The following is an 18,295-nucleotide window of genomic DNA, read 5'->3' as shown; positions in this document are numbered from 1 at the left end:
TCCCACAGGTGGGGGTGGGAGAGGCGCGGTCAGCACCCCTGGAGGCCCAGGGGCAGGAGGAGCCTGCTTGGCCAGCGTGGCTCATAGGGTCTCAGGGCCCTGTGGCAGGGTCCCCAGCAGCTCTGGTGCACGTGACAAGCAGCAGGTGCCCACAGAGGTGGCTATGTGGTTGAGTCACACCACACTGGTGTCCCGTGGCCTGGGGTCACTCGGCAGCCCATCACGACGCATAGAACAGGGAGTGTGGAGTGAGGCCACCCGTGGCATGCCCCTGCTCTGGGACAGTCCCCACCTGAGCCAGCCCACCCTGCTGAATGGGCGTCGCCATCCCCATCGGCTCTGAGGCCTCCTGCGCCATCTGGTGCCGCATGGCAGGTGCTCCCCAGGGTCAATTGTAAGGGGCAGTTTGGACTACAGGAACGTGCCTAATTCATATTCATACCTGCGGTCAGACGGCCTCTTGGAGGGGTGGCGATTACCTAGCCCGGTGTGTGATAGGGTGTCTCTCAGCGCAGGGCTGTCAGCCCTGCTGTCTCATCCTGAAGGCACTGCTGCCTGCACACGCACTGGGGTCTCCCGTGAGCCCTGGGACCCTGGCCCTGTGTCTGGGGAACGTTGTGTGTCCCCGCTTCGGGAAACCTGTGGAAGCTCAGATAATCTGTTAACCCAGAAATCTTTTTGGTGGCTGAATGCTAGCAAGACACACTCTGCTTTGCTCTCCCCCAGGGACCCCCAGGCCCTCCAGGAAGAGAGGGGCCCCCAGGAAGGACTGGGCAGAAAGGCAGTCTCGTAAGTCTCCCTCGAGTCTGGGGTGAATGGGGCCCAGTGCCACGCCGTGTGGCCGAGGTGGCTGTGCCCTGGGGGTCTGCGGGTGGACCTGGTGGGAAGCACCTGCATTCGGCCCCCTGGGGTGTGGCCTCTAGCATGACCTCGGGAGACAGCTTCACTGCTTTGGGCTGAGCAGGGGACGCTCCCTATAAATGCCCCCCGCTGCTCGGAGCCTGCCGCTGAGCTGAAGGGCCCTCCAAGGGGGGAGGCGTGCGGGCCCTGTGCATCGGGCTTGGCTTCCCTTCAGGACCCCAACCACAGCAGAAAGGGGGCTGATGGCAGCAACAGCCTCAGAAACTATTAAGCCGGCACAGGCTGGCGGCAAAGCAGGGAGCCAGGGTCAGGGTACAGTTCTCAGCAGGGCGACGCGCCCTCCTCTGCGTGCTGCGGGTCTGATTTTGTCGTAATCCTGCTGTTTTCCACACAGGGTGAAGCCGGCGCCCCAGGACTTAAGGTACAACTAGAACACCCAGCATACCAGTCCCCAACCCCTGCATCCCCGGAACTGCCCGCTCAGTCGCCGCACCCCCAAAGAGGGTGGGGCCTCGCGGTAGAGGGAGTGAGCACTCCCAGGGTTGGCCTGGACCCCCACTCCTGCCGTCCATCCTGCTGGAGTCACTGGCAGCGGCCTCTGTCACTCTTGGGAGGTGGCCTTCGTTGAGCCATGGTCGGCTGGTGAAGTGAGGGCAGACATGGAAACAGTCTCCCAGTGACCCATGCCGGATAAAGCAGCTCCCGGGAGCTTCAGGAGGAGGGGCTGGGCCACTGCAGGTGGAGAGGCTGTCTGCAGCCTCAGAGGAGCTCTAAGCTGGGGACCCAACATCCTCCCACAGAGGAGCCCCCTCTCTGCCTGTCCTGCACTCTCATGAGCGTCTTGGGATACTTAGAGGGAGCACTGAGGGCAGCTGGGGTGTCTTTGGGGGCCCTGGCCTGGCCCAGACCCTCTGGACTCAGGGTTGCCGCTCTCACATGGACCCAGCCTTCCTTCGGGCAGCCTGAGGTCTGGGCCATGACCTGGTTGGACCGGACAGTTTATCTGACACCCCCACAACGACCCACTTCCTCCTCCTGTTCTGTGGGAGAGGAGCTGGAGGAGGGGCTGGGAGCCGGGCCGGGGCCTGAAGTCAGGGTCCATGCCGACCCTACCAGCACCCACGCCCCTGGAGGTCCCCTCAAGGATCCAGGCCTCTGGGGGCTGCCCACTCAAATCATGTTCACAACGTCAGGAGCTCCCCTCCTTGGGCTGGATGGGGTGGGCACTAATGGGGAACTCCCCCAGAGCGAGGCCAAGCTCTAGGCTGGGAGTGAGGAGGGAAGGCAGGCCAGGGGGAGAGCGATAAGAGGACGGCTGGGAGCCAGGTGAGAGCCCAGACGGGCTGAGAGGAACATGGGCTGCAAGTGAACACCCCTGCACAGACAGACAGACAGACACACACACACCCCTCCCAGATATGTGCACACGCATACACGTATCTCCAGCATATGTGCACACATGTATGTACTGTATGCGCACAGCATGTACACACGTGTATCTAGGGTGTCTGCACACATATCTAGCATATGTGCACATCTGCATACATGTATCTCTAGGTGTGTGCCATGATTTCCAGCACACATGCACACATCTAGCATATCTGTGCGTGCACACACCTATCTGTAGTCTGGTGTGCACATTCACGTACGCATGTAGTCTTTGAGTTAAGCAGGGGAGAAGTATTTTGATCAGGTTTTAAATCACCAAAATTAGATATGCATGTATGAAAATAATACAAGCTTTAAAAAAACAAAAATCTCGAGTAACATGAATGAGAATTTTAGAACCCTACAACCTAATTGTAAACAATTTAAAACAGAAAAAGGGAATGAAGTTAGAGGTTTTCAACAAACCTTTTTTTGAAGACAAAATCTCACTCTGTCACCTAGACTGGAGTGCAATGGTGCGATCTCAGCTCACTGCAACCTCTGCCTCTGGGGTTCAAGTGATTCTCCTGCTTCAGCCTCCCAAGTAGCTGGGATTACAGGCATCTGCCATCACACCTGGCTAATTATTGTTTTTTGTTTGTTTGTTTTTTAGTAGAGACGGGGTTTCTTCAAGATGGCCAGGCTGGTCTCAAACTCCTGACCTCAGATGATTTGCCTGCCTTGGCCTCCCAAAGTGCTGGGATTACAGGCGTGAGCCATGGCACCCAGCCTAAGCAAACTTTTTTATAGGCACTTTTTAAAGATCAAAACTTAGATGAGGCTGGGCACAGTGGCTCACACCTGTAATCCCAGCTCTTTGGGAGGCTGAGGCAGGAGGATCGTTTGAGTCCAGGAGTTGAAGGCTATAGTGAGCTACAGCCACGCCACTGTTCTGTAGCCTGGGCAACAGAGCGAGACCCTGCGTCTAAAAAGAAAAAATAAATTAGACGAGATTTTTAAAGACAATAAAAGGAGGCCAGCACTAAAACAGATTAAAATTGAGAAGTAAACTATAAGATTCAGATAAAGGTAGCCCTCGGGGTGAGCAGCAGGAGATGTTACCATCTGTAAGACCCAGAGCAGAGAGTGCCCCCCACCCCGATATGAGACCCAGCCCTAGAAGAGAAGAGATGGGTCACTCAGGATCGAATTGGCGGGTGCGGGAGGGGAGGCCCTGGCTTGGAGCCCGGCCCCCATGGGGACGTGGGAAGCAGGAAGGATCCTTCCCCACTGGGGAGGCTTCCTACCTCTGGCTGGGCTGTGACCCTATCAAGGGAGCGGTCGAATTCCTGCGCCAGTTGCAGGCAGCACTGGGCTCAGGCTGTCTCATTCAGCCCTGTCCCGAGCCCAGCAAGGAACCCTGGGCCTCTCTGTCTACAGCTGAGGAAACAGGTTCAGGGAGTGTGGGGCTGCGATGAGGGGGGTGGCGCCGCTGGGCCATGTCACAGCGGGACCCCTGCCCTGAGGTCTCCCTGCCTCAAGTTCCCGGCCCCACTTCCCTGCACCCGGCTCTCACCAGTCACCTGGGTCCCTCGAACTCTAGGTGGCCCGGGGCCTTGGGTCAGAGATGGGTACACACCTCGTGGTCTCCTGCTTCTCATGGCCTTAACACTAACAGAGCCACTGCAACACCTGTGCCCACTCTTGCCCCTGGCGGGCCCAGATCCTGAGCTTCCTCTCCTCTCTCGTCCCCTCGCCTGCCATAGCTGCCCTGTCTGCCCCAGAGCCTGGCCTGGAGGTAGTGAAGGCACCATGTGTGTCCTCACTGTGCACGCACACCCGACCCGGCCAAGCCAGGCTCTGTGGCTCTGTCCTCAGCTGTGTCTCTAAGTGGCTGAAATCGCGCCGTGAACTCGGGAGGATGGCTCCTCCTGCTGTTGGCATTCATTGCATGGCAGGGCGTTACTTACCTTTTGATTTACAGGTGTTGAGAAAGCGTCATAAGAAAACGTGTCTGCTCTGGGGATGCAGGGCCAGTGGGGGTGGGCTGGGCCCTGACACGCTCTCCTCACCCCATGCAGGGGAGCAAGGGAGACCCTGGTCCTGCCGGTGCCCGCGGGGAGAGCGGCCTTGCAGGAGCGCCCGGACCTACAGGACCACCAGGCCCCCCCGGGCCCCCCGGGCCGCCAGGACCAGGACTCCCCGCTGGATTTGTGAGTACCACCTGCATCTGACCCCCGGAGAGCCGGGGGTGTCCGTGCCCCACCCCTGCTGTCCCTGGCATGGCACTCACAGAGCAGCACGTCCCTGGCGGTGACCTCACTGGTGTTGCCCAGCCTGTGATTGTGTCTTCCCCGTGGGGGCTCCATCTCCCGCCTGTGCCCTGCCGTGCTGAGGGGCTGCTCCTGGGGAACTCGGCCCAGCCACGCCCGGCTGACCCCAGACAGGCGGCCTCAGGGGTCCCTGCCCAGGCCCTGCCACCAGGTGAACAGTCTCCCTCCAAGAATGGCAGCTCCCCAGGCCACCATGGCCCCGAAGAATGGCCTGTCCTGCTCTCAGGCAGTGCTGGCCTCAGGGAGGGATCCTTCCCTAAGAAGGGACATGGGCCCACGTGTGTCTTGTGCTCCTCCAGGATGACATGGAAGGCTCCGGAGGGCCCTTCTGGTCAACAGCCCGAGGCGCCGATGGGCTGCAGGTACTGCCGCGAGCTGGGCGTGGCCGGCTCCGGGGGGAGAGTGGGTGTTGCTTGGGGGGGAAGAGTATCCCTTGAGCAGCCGGCCTTGCCTGGGGCCGGAAGCTGCCCTGCAGCACAGGCCGCGTGTCGGGGTACTGTACCAGCCACCCTCACTCTGGAGATGCCCCTTCGTTGAACTAAATCACGGGGTGAGGGCCTGGTCTGCAAAGTGGGACACACAGTGGGTGGTCAGGACAGAGGCGGGGCCCCTGCGCCCTGAAGGACGGGCCTTTCTGGGGAAATTCAAGTCAGATTCTTTTTGTGGCCCAATTTTGGGAAGTGACAAATGTTTGGCCTGAGTAGAATCTGAAATTCCTGTGACGCCTCCACCATGTTCCACTGTCAGCATATGTACTGGTCAGAGTTAGGGCCAGCCAGGAGTGACCACAATCCCCAAATATCTGTGCTCAGACAACTCGTGTCAGGGCACACCCAGGGGCCGGCCGCTCCTTCCTTCCTCGCCCCCACTGTCCCCTCCATGACACCGGCTCCCACGTGGTGCCAGCACGGAGGAGCCCGTAGGTGCCACAGCCCCTGCCTGAGACGTGGGGTGGCTGAAGCCACAGCGTCCAGCTTCACGCTCAGAGACTCAGCCTCCTGAGAGCAGGGGTGGTCGGCACATTTCTCACTCGGAGAAAAATGAATGAGGAATGTCAGTTAGGCAGAAACGAACTGATCCCACGGTAAGTCAGCAGGGCATCCCGGTTCGAACCTAGCTCCTTTCCTTGCACACACGGGTTTTTAAGTCTTGAATGTTACCAGCCGGCTTTTCTTGTGGGGTGAGTGTCTCACCGCAGGGCCTGCAGCCGCACTAACATCTCCTCTGCCCTCACAGGGACCCCCGGGCCTGCCAGGACTCAAGGTCAGTGATGACGGAGCATGGGCTTGCGCGGTCGCTGCCTTGGCACCCTGGGGTTGGGGACACAGGGCCTCACCTCGGGTTTTCGGATGGCAGCTGTAGGATGAATTCATCACGGGAAATTTGCAAAATGCAGCACAAAAGCTGAACTGGGAAATAATCACACACAGCCCCCTGTCGGGACGTCCAGTGTGAAGGATTATTGCCCTGTTCTCTCTGAAACCCATGAATCAGGATTCCCGGGTTCACACTCCTGAAGCAAACTCTCTGACGGGCTGAAAGAGGGGCTTGGGAAGAACCCGGGGTCTCCATCTCAGCCTTAGGGACAGGTGGGCTCCTGGGCTCAGGGCCAGAGGTGTGGTGACCCTGGAGGACCCGGGAGTTGATCCTCTGCTCCCCTGTTCCTGGAGGACACCAGCCCCCAGCCTGCCCCAAAGACCCCACCCCCGCCTGGGCTCTGGGCAGCAGCCGCCTCTCACCCAGCTGTGCACATCAAAGCTTGGTGGCAGGGGCCCACCCTGCGGTGACTCTCACTTGTCACCAGCCCTGCCCTGGTGCCCAAAAAGGCTGACTTTTTGGAAGGGCTGTGTGTTCACTTTCTTAAATTGTGAAAGTGAGGTCATCTCAGCAGGGTTCTGCTTGGAGTCCCAGTGATGGAATATGCCCCCAGGCTCCACTGCAGACCAGACCGGGTGCCTTTGGCCACCGTGGGTCATGGGGTCCCTGCACAAGTATGGGCTGGGGGAGGGGCGTGAGTACATCCTGGGTCACTCACTCTTCCCTCCCCCCGGGGTGGACGCTGCCTGGGGAGCTGGGCTGGCCCCAGTGGGTGCTCATGAGACGCTTTATCCACTTAGGGGGATCCTGGCATGCCTGGGCCACCGGGGGCCAAGGTAAGCATGTAAGCATGACGCTGGGGCTCAGAGACGTGGCCAGGCAGGGGCCGGGAGGGCCCAGGCAGACACCTGCAGAGGTTGGCTCGGGGCGGCCTCCCCTGCTCTTCCTACTACCGTCCTTCCTTTATAATTGAAGACGTGCTGGTTTCAAAGGCAAAACCACCAGGACACCCACATGCAGGGCACCCAACCCCAGGGCACCTGCAGGTTTGACGGCATCAGGAACACGGCCTTCCTCCCTCCCAGCTGCCTGACTGTGCAGCCCCCTCCGCGCCGCCCCCTCCGCCCCTGCCTCTCCTTTTCCCTCACTTCCCGCTCCCCAACTTCCCCCTCCTCTACCTCCTCCTCATCCCACTTCCCCCTCCCCGACTTCGCCCCGACTTCCCCCCCAATTCCCCTCCCTCACGTTCCCATCCCCCACTTCCTTCCCCATTTCCCCTCCCCCACTTCCTCCTCCCCCAACTTCCTCCTCCCTCAACTCCCCCCTCCTCCCGACTCCCCCTTCCCCACTCCTCCGTCCCTCCACAGCCCCCGCTTAGGCCCACAGGGGTGAGAGAGAAGCTCAGGCCGTCACCACGTCCAGGGGTTCCTCGGGACTCCTCGTGAGGGTCCCTGCAGCCCAGGGCGCGTGGCTGACGCCCAGGACCCTCCGTGTGTCCTTTCAGGGAGAAATTGGAGCAGATGGAGCCCCTGGCTTCCCCGGCCTCCCCGGCAGAGAGGGCGCTGCTGGGCCCCAGGTGAGCGGCCTTGGTGACCCTGGGGTGTAAGGCATGGAGCCCCAAAGGCACCACGCCACGTTGAAAGCTGGCAGCAGGTGTGTTCCCTCCGGGTCTCTGAGCGCCAGGAGCCAAGTGCACGTCTCCATCAGGGCTTTCGCTGGCTGCCTCCCTCCCAGGCCCCTCCCGGTCTGGAAATAAAGAACTCCAAGTCTTCATCCACAGTCATCCCTCGTGGGAGCCTGGGGGCTCCTGGACGGGGGCCCCTGTTCCTGTTTATGATGAACCATTTCTTTCTTGTCTCTTCAGGGGCCAAAGGGAGACAGAGGCAGCCGGGGAGAAAAGGTGAGTGTCCCTGGGCGGGTGCATGGGGGTGGGGGGTGCTGGGACATCCCAAAGGCTTGGCCTCAGCTGCCCCCAGGTCCATGCCGCTGCTGCCCACGTGGCCTCAGAGACTCGGGACAAAGACCCTCAAGTCGGCAGGGGCGGCTTTTAGGCCGGCGCAGCATGTGCAGCTCAGCCATCGCCCCGCCCTGCCTGGGAGGGGACTCCAAGGCTGAGTCCACAGCCCTGTGCCCTCCTCACGCCCCGGGGGCTCTGGGCACCCCCTCCAGGGCTGGGTGGCTCTGGGGTCCTGGCCAGAGTGGCTGAGACAAAATGCTGGACACATGGCATCTTCTTCCAGGGAGATCCAGGGAAGGACGGAGTCGGGCAGCCGGGCCTCCCCGGCCCCCCTGGCCCCCCAGGGCCTGTGGTCTACGTGTCGGAGCAGGACGTAAGGATGCTGCATGGGTGGGCACCCAGTCTGTCCAGACTTCCCACTGGGTGCAGAGATCCCTCCCCGAACCCCCCACAGCCCACAGGACAGGCCACACTCTGACTCCACGGTGGGGGCTGCTGAGGCCCCCGGTCAGAGACGCCCCAGGGGTGGGCGGGGCTCCCATCTGTGTCCTTGATGCTGTGGCCCTGAGACACAGAGTCCTGAGGCACAGAGTCCTCCAGCTGCCCTGTCAGAAGCAGCAGCCATGCCCCTGGCCCTCTGGTGAAGGCTGTGTCCGTTCTGGAACCTTCCTCTCCACCAAGGCCTGTCCATCAGGCCTTTCAGCTGCACCCTCTATGTCAGCCAGCAGCGTGTCCCACTCGTTCCTATGTCACCCTGGCGTCACAGGCAGACGTGACCCTGCCCAGCCCTGCCACATGGAATGCAGCGGCAGCCCCAAGCCCCGTGTCTAGGCAGGAGGCTGAGCCCAGGCAGACGCACAGCCCAGGGAGCAGAGCTGGGTGTGGGAGGGGTTCAGATCCCTGCTTCTCTGTGGCTGCCAGTGGAAGTGGCTGCCCGGGCAGAGCTGAGAGCAGGCACCGTCAGCCCTCACCCTGTGCTCCGGGCCCTCACTTAGGAGGTGGTACCTCAACAGTCTGGAGAGGAGGGTGGGGTTGGGCACAGGCAGGAGAGGCTCCCCAGCGTGGCTTTGCTGGGAGCAGCCGGATGGGCATCGCGGGGCCACAGGGACTTGGGTGTGACAGTCAAGTCATCGGAACATCACAAAAGCCCCCGGGCTGGCAAGCTAGGGAGCCTCTAGCAGAGGAAGGAACATGTTAAAGCAAAACGGAAGTGAAAACCATGGCCTTTGGGGCGTCTGCAGTCTGCGTCCCGCTGCTCTGAGTGCACGGAGTCTGCTCGGGAGGGATGCTCCCGGCCCAGGAAAACTGGAAAGCAGCATTTTCCTGAGTTTCATGTTTCATTTTGTTCTACTGACCTTGTAAGTCTCACGGTGAGGGTCCGGTTTGATTTTAAATGCCGTTCTTTGCTTCTGATTTCTTTTTGCGGCTGGTGGACAGGGAGCCGTCCGGAGCGTGCCGGGATCTGAGGTACATGCCTGCCTGGCTTCTGAGAGACGTGCCTGTGGGGGAGCGGGGTTCAAGGCTGGGTGGGCCCGGGCTGCGGCGCAGGTGTGTGGTGACCCCAGCTGACGCCGTCCCTCTCTCCCCAGGGCCGGCCGGGCTTCGCAGGCTTCCCTGTGAGTAACCTCGTGCCAGAGCTGAGCACTGCCCCCCACCGCCCTCCCTGCAGGGGACAGAGGGTCCCCACCTGGTGGCACACAGCAGCCTGTAGAGCTGGGATGGGGATTGCAGCAGTCACCACCCCCGAGGCCACGATGGTAGCGGGATGTGGGCAGGAGCCCCTGGCAGGCCCCACACCGGGTGGGCACCCCCGAGGCTGAGGCAGCTTCTTTTGCCTGCAGAGGCCTGTGGTGTCCGGAGTGAGGCGGGCCCGAGGGGGCCCTGGGGGTCACTGACAAGGCAGGCACGTCACGGGGGCAGCTGTGGCAGGAGGTGGAGCAGCCGTTGGGGATGGGGGAGACGCAGCTGCTCGAGCCTCACCCCTGTCTGGCCCCCATTTCAGGGACCTGCGGGCCCCAAGGGCGACCTGGGCTCTAAGGGCGAACGAGGCTCCCCGGGACCCAAGGTAAGGGCTCAGGCGCCGTCCCTCAACCCCCTCTATGACCGAGGGGCGGCCCCAGCCTGCCCAGGTGACCGCTGTCGGGGGATCTGGTAGTCCCCAGCCTCTGTGGTGAGGGGTACACCCCACTCGGGCTGTCCCTGTGGTCGCCTCCCGCCTGGAAGAGGACCCAGGCTGCTCCCCAGCTGAGGACTCATGCCTTCGGGCTCTGGGTGAGGCTTTGTGGGAAGGAGCTGGCCTGACCCTGCCAGACCTCCTGCCGTTCCAGGGTGAGAAGGGCGAGCCTGGCAGCATCTTCAGCCCCGATGGCAGTGCCCTGGGCCCTGCCCAGAAAGGAGCCAAGGTGAGGCTGGGCAACCTCCTTCCAGTGTGGGGGCGTGGGGGCTTCTGGGGGCTGTGGAGACAGCCTGGGAAGGGTCTTGCTGAGGGTCTCCCTGACCCACGGGCCCTGCCCAAGCAGGGCTCCAGGATCCAGGCCTGGCCCCTCATGGCCCCTCCCCTCTGCACCCCGGTAGGCCGGCCCGCCGGCCCCTCATCCTCTGCCTGCCCCTGAGCCCACCCTGCAGAGGGGAGATTCTCAACGGCTGCAGCTTTGAGCTGGCGCCTCCATGGGCCTGGTCTGCAGGGTGCAGGAGCCCAGGCTGCCCCTCCAGCCTCTTCCTGGGGGCCCTGATGCCGTGGGCAGCAGCTGCTCCTTCCTCTCTGCAGCCCTCGGGCAGGGCCCAGAGTCAGTTTCTCAAGGGGCCTGGGCCTGGGTCCCCGCCCCCAGCAGGCAGCCACCCGGACAAGAGGAGGGAGGGTCCTGGAGAGGATCCTGGATCTGGGGTATGGGGCACGGGCTCCCCCACTTTCTGAGCGAGCACTGAGCCCTCTGGGGTGTTTGGGTGGGCCGCAGACACAGGATCCCCAGGCCCAGTGAGAACGCCACTGTCCCACTCAGCTGTGCATCTGAGCGGGGGCCTGCGGCAACTAGGACACTACGTGGGCCCCCCAACCCTGCCCCTGCTTCAGGGCCCCAGGCACACCCCTTCTCGTACCAACCTGAACGCAGACCCCAATCCTGAGCCTCCCCCACCGGCGGCTCTCACCCTCCACAGAGCTGCTTGTGCCTTGGGGTCTGGCCGATGCACCCAGAGGGGCCACAGGGGCCCTCAGGGAGGCTGCCAGGTGGGCCACGAGCCGCCACCTAATTGTGCCTTCTTGTTTTCTGCTCAGGGAGAGCCGGGCTTCCGAGGACCCCCGGTAAGTGGAACCCCGGCTTTCTTTGCACTGAGCTCGGGTATGATGGCCCCAAGGACAGGCTCGCTCAGCTGTGCGGCCCAGGGCTCCTCTCCCGAGTGCAGCTTTGAAGTGCTGGGGCAGGTGTTGGCATAAGGCCGCAGTGGGCTTCTCGGAGCCGATGGGTGGCCCAGGGTGCTGAGCTCTGCATGGCTCCTCTGCTTCACCGGCTCCTGGACAGGGGCCCCCCTGGCTTGTGGACAAGGGCCGGGGTCTGCTCCACTAAGCCCAGCTCCCTTCCTCCGCAGGGCCCATACGGACGGCCTGGGCACAAGGGAGAGATTGGCTTTCCTGGACGGCCGGTGAGGACCTGGGGTCTCCTGTGGGGGCAGCAGATGGGGCCTGGCAGGTGGGGAGCAGCCCAGGCCCACAGGGGTGACATGCCCAGAGGGGAGTAGACAGTACTTTCCTCTCCCCAGAACCGGCCCTGCCTGAGCACAGCTCTTGTTCTGGATGTGGCTAGCCAGGACCCAGGAGGAGGCCCTGGGAGGGATACACGAAAGTGGCCCTGGGTGTGCTGGGATCAGTCACCTCCTCCTGAACGAGACCTTGAGCAGGAAGAAGGAGGGAGAAGGTCTGGGGCAGCCTGAGGGCCAGAAGTGTGCGAGGCTGAGCGTGGGCTGGGCGGGGCTTGGCATGGTGCAACGGCAGCTGCCCTGCGGAAACCTGGCTGGTGATGCCCAGTGCCCAGCAGTTCCCACCCCTGTGCCTCACCCCAGGGTCGCCCCGGGATGAACGGACTGAAAGGAGAGAAAGGGGAGCCGGGAGACGCCAGCCTTGGAATTGGCATGAGGGTGAGTGTCCCTCAAGGGGCGGCCCGGGTGGCGGGGAGACCAGGGCCTGGGGATGGCCTGGCCACAGCCTGGGGTTCTGCAGCTCCTACCATGTGGCCATACTGCACTGGTCCTGCCATACCCATGCAGTCATGCACACGCACACGAGCGGCCACTCTACATGTGTGTACGTGTGTACACATACATGCCCATGCACCTGCACGTGTGCCCATATACACTGCATTCGTGCACGTACGAATCAAAATACCTGCACACACATACATACACATAAGCATCTGCACACATACGCGTGTGTCCATATACTTGTGTGAGCCCTCCCTAGCCCATTCCATGATGGACACACACTGCATATGCACACATGTACACAGATGTACGCACATGCATGTGTACATGTGCACGTGCACATTCACACGTGTGTATCCACACAGGCACAGCCATGTACACACGTGCACACACACACCTACACGGTACTTATGCACACATGTGCACCCATCCATACACCCACACACACACCCCCACACACACCCCCACACACACAAACAGGCCAGCATGGTTTCTCACACGCATGTGCACCCATACACACACACACACACACACACACACACACACACGGCCAGCATGGTTTCTCAGGGCGTCCGTGGGCCTGGCCCATGCCCTTCACACCCTCATGCCAGAGATTGTCCTGCTCAGCTCACAGGTATCCACTCTGCTGTCGTCGGATCCAAGAGCTTTGTCTCCTGGCATCAGCAGGGTGGGGCATTTTCAGTCACCTTTTTCCTGAGACACAGTGACCTCTTCACTCCTCCAAGGGATGTTTGTGCACCACTCGTGTGTGGGGGAGGGGGCCAGGGCCAGCTCCTGTCCTCAGAGTCGTGGCCTAAGTGACCCACTGCATTCTCAGTTCTGCCTGGAGAGCGGCCAGCTTTCTGATTTTTCTGATTTTCTGAACTGCTCCTGCTCTCACTTGCTGCCTGACGGGCAGCCCATAAGCCTGACAGCTCTCTGTCCCCCTCACAGGGAATGCCCGGCCCCCCGGGGCCTCCAGGACCCCCAGGCCCTCCAGGGACTACTGTTTACGACAGCAATGTAAGTCCCCAGTGCACCCACTGTCCTGTGGCTGCCCATGGCTCTTACCCAGAGCCCCGCAGAGGGGCTGGGCCTTCTCCCTGGGCCTCTGCATCTGGAGGTCCTTCTGGGATGGGCCAGTCTGGCGGGCAGTGGATTAGGAGGTGAGTTCCCGAGGAACTCGAAGGCCTTGGGGAAGGGAGGGCTCTGTGGGCGTGCAGCCACTCCCAGCTGGAATTCTGCTGAGGGCCATAGCTCAGGGGTGCTGGGGGCACCCCCGTTTTCCCAGGCTCAGCAACTGGCCTCACACCAGGGCTCCCGGTTCTCCAAATTCCTGTTTTCTCCCGTCTCTGAGTGAGGGAGCCAGTGTGACCTCATGCCTGTTACCTCCTGTCTGAGTCGGGGAGGCTGCCGTGTGGACTTGCACCTGTCACCTCTTGTCTCTGAGTGGGGGAGGCTCCCACCTGTTTCTGCCTGTGTCTGAGTGAGGGAGCCCGGGTGGCCTCCCACCTGTTTCCTCCCATCTCTGAGTGGGGGAGGCTGCCTCGTGGCCTCGCACAGTGGGGGTGCGTCTGGGCTTGGGGACCTTGAGTGGCGGTGGCCTGTTTTAGAACATCACCCTCAGCAGCCGCCTATCCTCGCTCCTTGCAGGCGTTTGTTGAGTCCAGCCGCCCCGGGCGTCCCGGATTGCCAGGTGAGGGCCCGGCTGACAGCTGGGGATCCAGGCTCTGGAAGGGACCTCCTCACGTTCCTTCCCAAGCCAGCGCGCTCAGCCCACACTCAGTCCTGATGATCTTGGCCCTTCCCGAGGCCCCTCCTGGCACAGCTGTGCAGGACCTGACCTGGGGTGGCCCCATTTGCTATTTGCCAGTTAGAGTTTGCTTCTCTCCCCGAAGCAGGATGGAAGCAGCCCAGCCCCTGCGATTGGTCAGCACGTGCCCTGCGGGCATGGCCTGGCCTCCACGTGGCCTGCTGAGGGGACCTGGGCTCCCCTGCTCTCCGGGAGCTCTTGCCCTGACCGTCCCCCACGTCCATCCGATGCCCCACCCCGGACCCCAGGCACGGGGCATTTCGGGTTGGACCCCTCCCTGGCGCACTCCGTGACGGGCACTTGATCTCTCTTCCTCCAGGAAATCAGGGCCCTGCAGGACCCAAGGGTGCCAAAGGAGAAGTGGGCCCCCCCGGACCACCAGGTGAGTAGCTGTGGGCATGCCAGGTGCAGGAGCCCTGGCGTGGCCAGCACTGAAGCAGGGTCACACCCGGAACCCCCCGGCGGGTCCTGGCCCCTCACTGTGTGATGACCACCTTGCCCTCTGGGAAGAAGGAAGCCCCTTCTGGGTTGATGGAGCTTTCACAGGACCTGGTTATGGGGTGGGGGTGGGCTGCAAGTGCCCCCGTCACCCCACCCACTGAGGAGCCGGCAGCTGCCCTCCATGCTAGGCCTGAGTGAGCACTGTGCATAGGCACAGCATCCTTCATGTGCTGGTGGTCCTGAGACCCTCTCCCCTCCATGGGGCTGGGGAACGTCTGCCCAGGAACTCTCCCAGGGCCTCGTGTGGGGAGGAGGCATTGCCCAGCAGGCTGTCCCAGGGGTGAGCCCAGCAACCCCTCCTCCAGAAGGACGAGAATGCCCCAGCGAGTCCCACTTCCACCGAGGGTGGTAGGGCTGCTTGGCTGCCCAGCTAAGACCACTGAGAACAGCTGGACAAGATATGAGAAGCCACTGTTTGAGGATGTCTGGGAGCTGGCAGAGCAGAAGCCCAGAGAGCCAGGCCAGCTGTGGGCACCTCTCACTGTCAGGGTCCTTTCCAAGGCGGCCGCCACACGGCCGCTATAGCTGGGGTTGCACCCCGGGGTGGGAAGGGACCGGGCAGGCGGAGGCCAAGTCTGGGCTGGGTCGCCCTTAAGTCCTGCAGAGGCAAAGGCGGGCGGGAAGGTGGAGGGTGCGCTCGCCCCAGCACACGCCCAGGAAGGAGTGAGCGGCACACAGGTGACGGTGCCCACCGGAAACCAGGAGTGGCCGGCGACACAGCAGACCTGAGGCCCAGCTGATGGGGTCAGCGGACCCACCTCGAACCCCGACAGTCACACCCACAAGCTGTAGGAAACCTGGAGATGGCAGCAAGGAACTGGGAAGCGCAGAGGGGTCGGGATGAACCCAGGGCTGAGGGCAGACCCGCTGGAACTTGGGACCCGTCTGTGAGTTTAGGTGAATGAGACGTGATGGGGAAGCAGAATGTCCAGGTGGACGTGGGGCCGCCTGTCCCTGGGAGCCAGAATGAGCGCCCCGGGGGCCCCAGAGGGAGCGGGGTTTGCAGCGGATGGCCAAGGCTCTTCCAGAGCCCAGGAAGCTGCAGAACTCCCCACATTTGAAGGATCAACAATAAGAGTGACGAGATTTCTCAACAAAGTGGGAGAAGCCAGAAGACCATAAATGGTTTCAAAACATCCAAGAAGGGGAACTGCCAGCGTGGACGCCAACAGCCAGAGGTATTCCCGCAGCCTTTAGAACCAGATGGCAGCCAGCAAGCAGCCACTCCAGACCCGACCTGTGTCGGCAGAGGCTCTTCAGGGAGAAGATGAGGCCAAGGGAGTGCAGAGATGGGGAGACAATGCCAGCGGGAACCCATGCAGGCTGCAGGGCTCGACGTCCCAGCGACAGTGGGGTCAGAGGCTCTCGCAGGAACCCATCCAGGCTGCAGGGCACGATGGCCCAGTGACAGTGGGGTCAGAAGCTCCCGCAGGAACCCATGCAGGCTGCAGGGCACGACGGCCCAGTGACAGTGGGGTCAGAAGCTCCCGCAGGAACCCATGCAGGCTGCATGACATGGGGTCCCAGCGACAGTGGGGTCAGAGGCTCTTGCAGGAACCCATCCAGGCTGCAGGGCACGACGGCCCAGCGACAGTGGGGTCAGAGGCTCCTGCAGGAACTGGTGCAGGCTGCGTGATACAACGTCCCAGTGACAGTGGGCTCAGAGGCCCCCTCAGTCTCGGCGCCCTGGGGAGTGGCTGTAGTTCACTCTGGGACTGTGAGTTTGGAGAGGAAGGCAGAGCTGACAGTGGGGGAGAGGCAGGATGGCACACATGGGACGTTTAGAACACAGACTGCATCCAAAGAAGCCAACACAGGAGAGGAAGAGGAACGTAGAACAGAAGCGCAGATCCATCCACAGGTGCCGTGAGTGTGACTTGGGGAGACACGGCCACCGAAGGACAGACATTGTCAGTGGGATACACCAGAACCGACGTGTCTGCTGCGAGAGACGCTCCCCACTGACAGGACCAGAGAGGGCAGGGCACCCGGAGGCGGTGTGGATTCAGGTGTGTGTGGAGTGTGGATGTGGGGGTGTGGAGTGTGTGGATGTGGGTGTGGAGTGGGGTGTGGGTGTGGAGTGTGTGGGTGTGGAGTGGGGTGTGGGTGTATAGGAGTGTGTGGAGTGTGCGTATGTGGGTGTGGAGTGGGGTGTGGGTGTGTAGGAATGGGGGAGTGGAGTGTGGGTGTGGAGTGGGGTGTGGGTGTATAGGAGAGTGTGAAGTGTGCATATGTGGGTGTAGTGTGCGGTATAGTGTGAGGTGTGCTGGGTGTGTATGTGGGTGTGGTGTGTATGTAGGAGTGTGCATATGTGGGTGTGTAGTATGGGGTGTGGGTCAGTGTGTGCAAAGTATATCCTGGAGTAGGAAACATGGTCAAAAATAATAAGTGCTCAGTTGGGTGCGGTGGCTCACACCTGTAGTCCCAGCACTTTGGGAGGCTGAGGCAAGCAGATCAAGAGATAGAGACCATCCTGGCCATCATGTGAAGCCCTTTCTCTACTAAAAACACACAAAAACTAGCTGGGCATGGTGATGTGCACCTGTGGTCTCAGCTACTTGGGAGGCCAAGGCAGGAGAATCCCTTGAACCCGGGAGGCAGAGGTTGCAGTGAGCTGAGATCGCGCCATTGCACTCCAGCCTGGTGACAGTGAGACTCCGTCCTGAAAAAATAAAAAATAAATGTTCATTGAGACAATGGAGCATCTCTACCAGAGAAATTTAGTAGTTCTACAATTCTGTGCATCTAATTAGACAGCCTCAAGATACGACAAGTAAAAAATTGGTAAAGTTAAAAAGAAAAATCATTATAGGGAGACTTTCAGCCCAGGGAGACCTGACAGCAGGTCCGATAGGCATCACCTGCTAAGGTCTCCAGGCCGTGTTCCAGCGTCGGGAACAGAGGCTAGGCGGACAGCAGGCCTGGCTTGCAGGAACCGGGATCTCATGACGTGCAGTGGAAGCACGTGGGAAATGCCGCAGGGCAGTGCCCTTCAGGCGGCTCGTGAGTCAAGCAGAAGCAAGTGGACGTGAGAAATAGCCCTGGAGCTTAAGGTGTGCCCCGGGCAGCCCCAGCCCTCACACTGCAGCCGCAGGGCCTTGCCCCGGCACAACCCCCAGGCTCCCAGGCGCTGGGCCCTCCACAGCCAGTCACTTACAGAAGGACCCGGAGCGAGGCCCAGCCCCGGAGGAGCACAGGTCCCAGAAGCAGCTGTGACCTCCGACCCCAGGGACTGCGCCTGTGGGATGGGGGGGGCACCTGCTCAGAACCTTCTGGGTCACAAGGCACAGCCTCCAGGGCTGAGGTCGCCTCCACCCCAGTCAGGGTTCCAGGGGAACAGTCTTCAAGGTTCGCCCAAGGCCGCCTTCCCACCTGGAAGGAGAAGGGTTTTGTCATCTCTGTTCACAAAATTACAGCCTTAAATGGTACATGTTTCCACACACCCCACCTGAGATGGTAAAGAACAAGCTGCAGACTTTTTTGATGAAAATAGGAAGAAATATTAAAGAGCAGTTACAAATGAGGACAAGTCATGTATGTTTTATGTATTTATAAAATAGCAAGGACCAAGAAGGTAAAACAATCCGGTCAGTTCTTTGAGAAGGCTAATCATATTCACACACCTCTGCCAAGAGTGATAAAAAGGAGAAAAGACACACCAAGAAGTGATTTCACCAAAGGCCTCGTCCGTGGTCTGGAAGGAGCCACTGTGGCGTTTCCACAGCGTCACCCTCGGAGGGGATGCGGGACCCTCATCAGGACCGAGACGTGGAGGGGGTGCGGGACCCTCTCCCCAGGACCGAGACATGGAGGGGGTGCGGGACCCTCATCAGGACCGAGACATGGAGGGGGTGCGGGACCCTCATCAGGACCGAGACATGGAGGGGGTGCGGGACCCTCATCAGGACCGAGACGTGGAGTGGGTGCGGGACCCTCATCAGGACCGAGACG

General features: G+C 61.4%; 1 protein-coding gene across 2 annotated transcripts in view; it reads left to right on the top strand.

Annotated features, from left to right (window-relative positions):
* The window catches only part of COL18A1 (collagen type XVIII alpha 1 chain), a 97,214-nt gene that overhangs the window by 70,249 nt on the left and 8,670 nt on the right, over positions 1-18,295 (top strand). For both annotated transcript variants that reach the window (XM_074389433.1, XM_074389432.1), the window contains 19 exons: positions 727-789; positions 1,256-1,282; positions 4,311-4,442; positions 4,862-4,924; positions 5,799-5,825; positions 6,680-6,715; positions 7,384-7,455; positions 7,744-7,779; positions 8,120-8,209; positions 9,274-9,303; positions 9,426-9,452; positions 9,839-9,901; positions 10,164-10,238; positions 11,111-11,137; positions 11,422-11,475; positions 11,893-11,967; positions 12,985-13,053; positions 13,684-13,726; positions 14,163-14,225. In XM_074389433.1, the coding sequence (XP_074245534.1) occupies positions 727-789; positions 1,256-1,282; positions 4,311-4,442; positions 4,862-4,924; positions 5,799-5,825; positions 6,680-6,715; positions 7,384-7,455; positions 7,744-7,779; positions 8,120-8,209; positions 9,274-9,303; positions 9,426-9,452; positions 9,839-9,901; positions 10,164-10,238; positions 11,111-11,137; positions 11,422-11,475; positions 11,893-11,967; positions 12,985-13,053; positions 13,684-13,726; positions 14,163-14,225 (1,072 nt within the window). The remainder of the gene's footprint in view (positions 1-726; positions 790-1,255; positions 1,283-4,310; positions 4,443-4,861; positions 4,925-5,798; positions 5,826-6,679; positions 6,716-7,383; positions 7,456-7,743; positions 7,780-8,119; positions 8,210-9,273; positions 9,304-9,425; positions 9,453-9,838; positions 9,902-10,163; positions 10,239-11,110; positions 11,138-11,421; positions 11,476-11,892; positions 11,968-12,984; positions 13,054-13,683; positions 13,727-14,162; positions 14,226-18,295) is intronic.

The sequence above is a fragment of the Saimiri boliviensis genome, chromosome 18 (assembly GCF_048565385.1).
Source record: "Saimiri boliviensis isolate mSaiBol1 chromosome 18, mSaiBol1.pri, whole genome shotgun sequence".
Classification (NCBI taxonomy): Eukaryota; Metazoa; Chordata; class Mammalia; order Primates; family Cebidae; genus Saimiri; species Saimiri boliviensis.
Note: the sequence above shows the minus strand (reverse complement) of the source record. Positions and strands in the feature narration are given on the sequence as shown.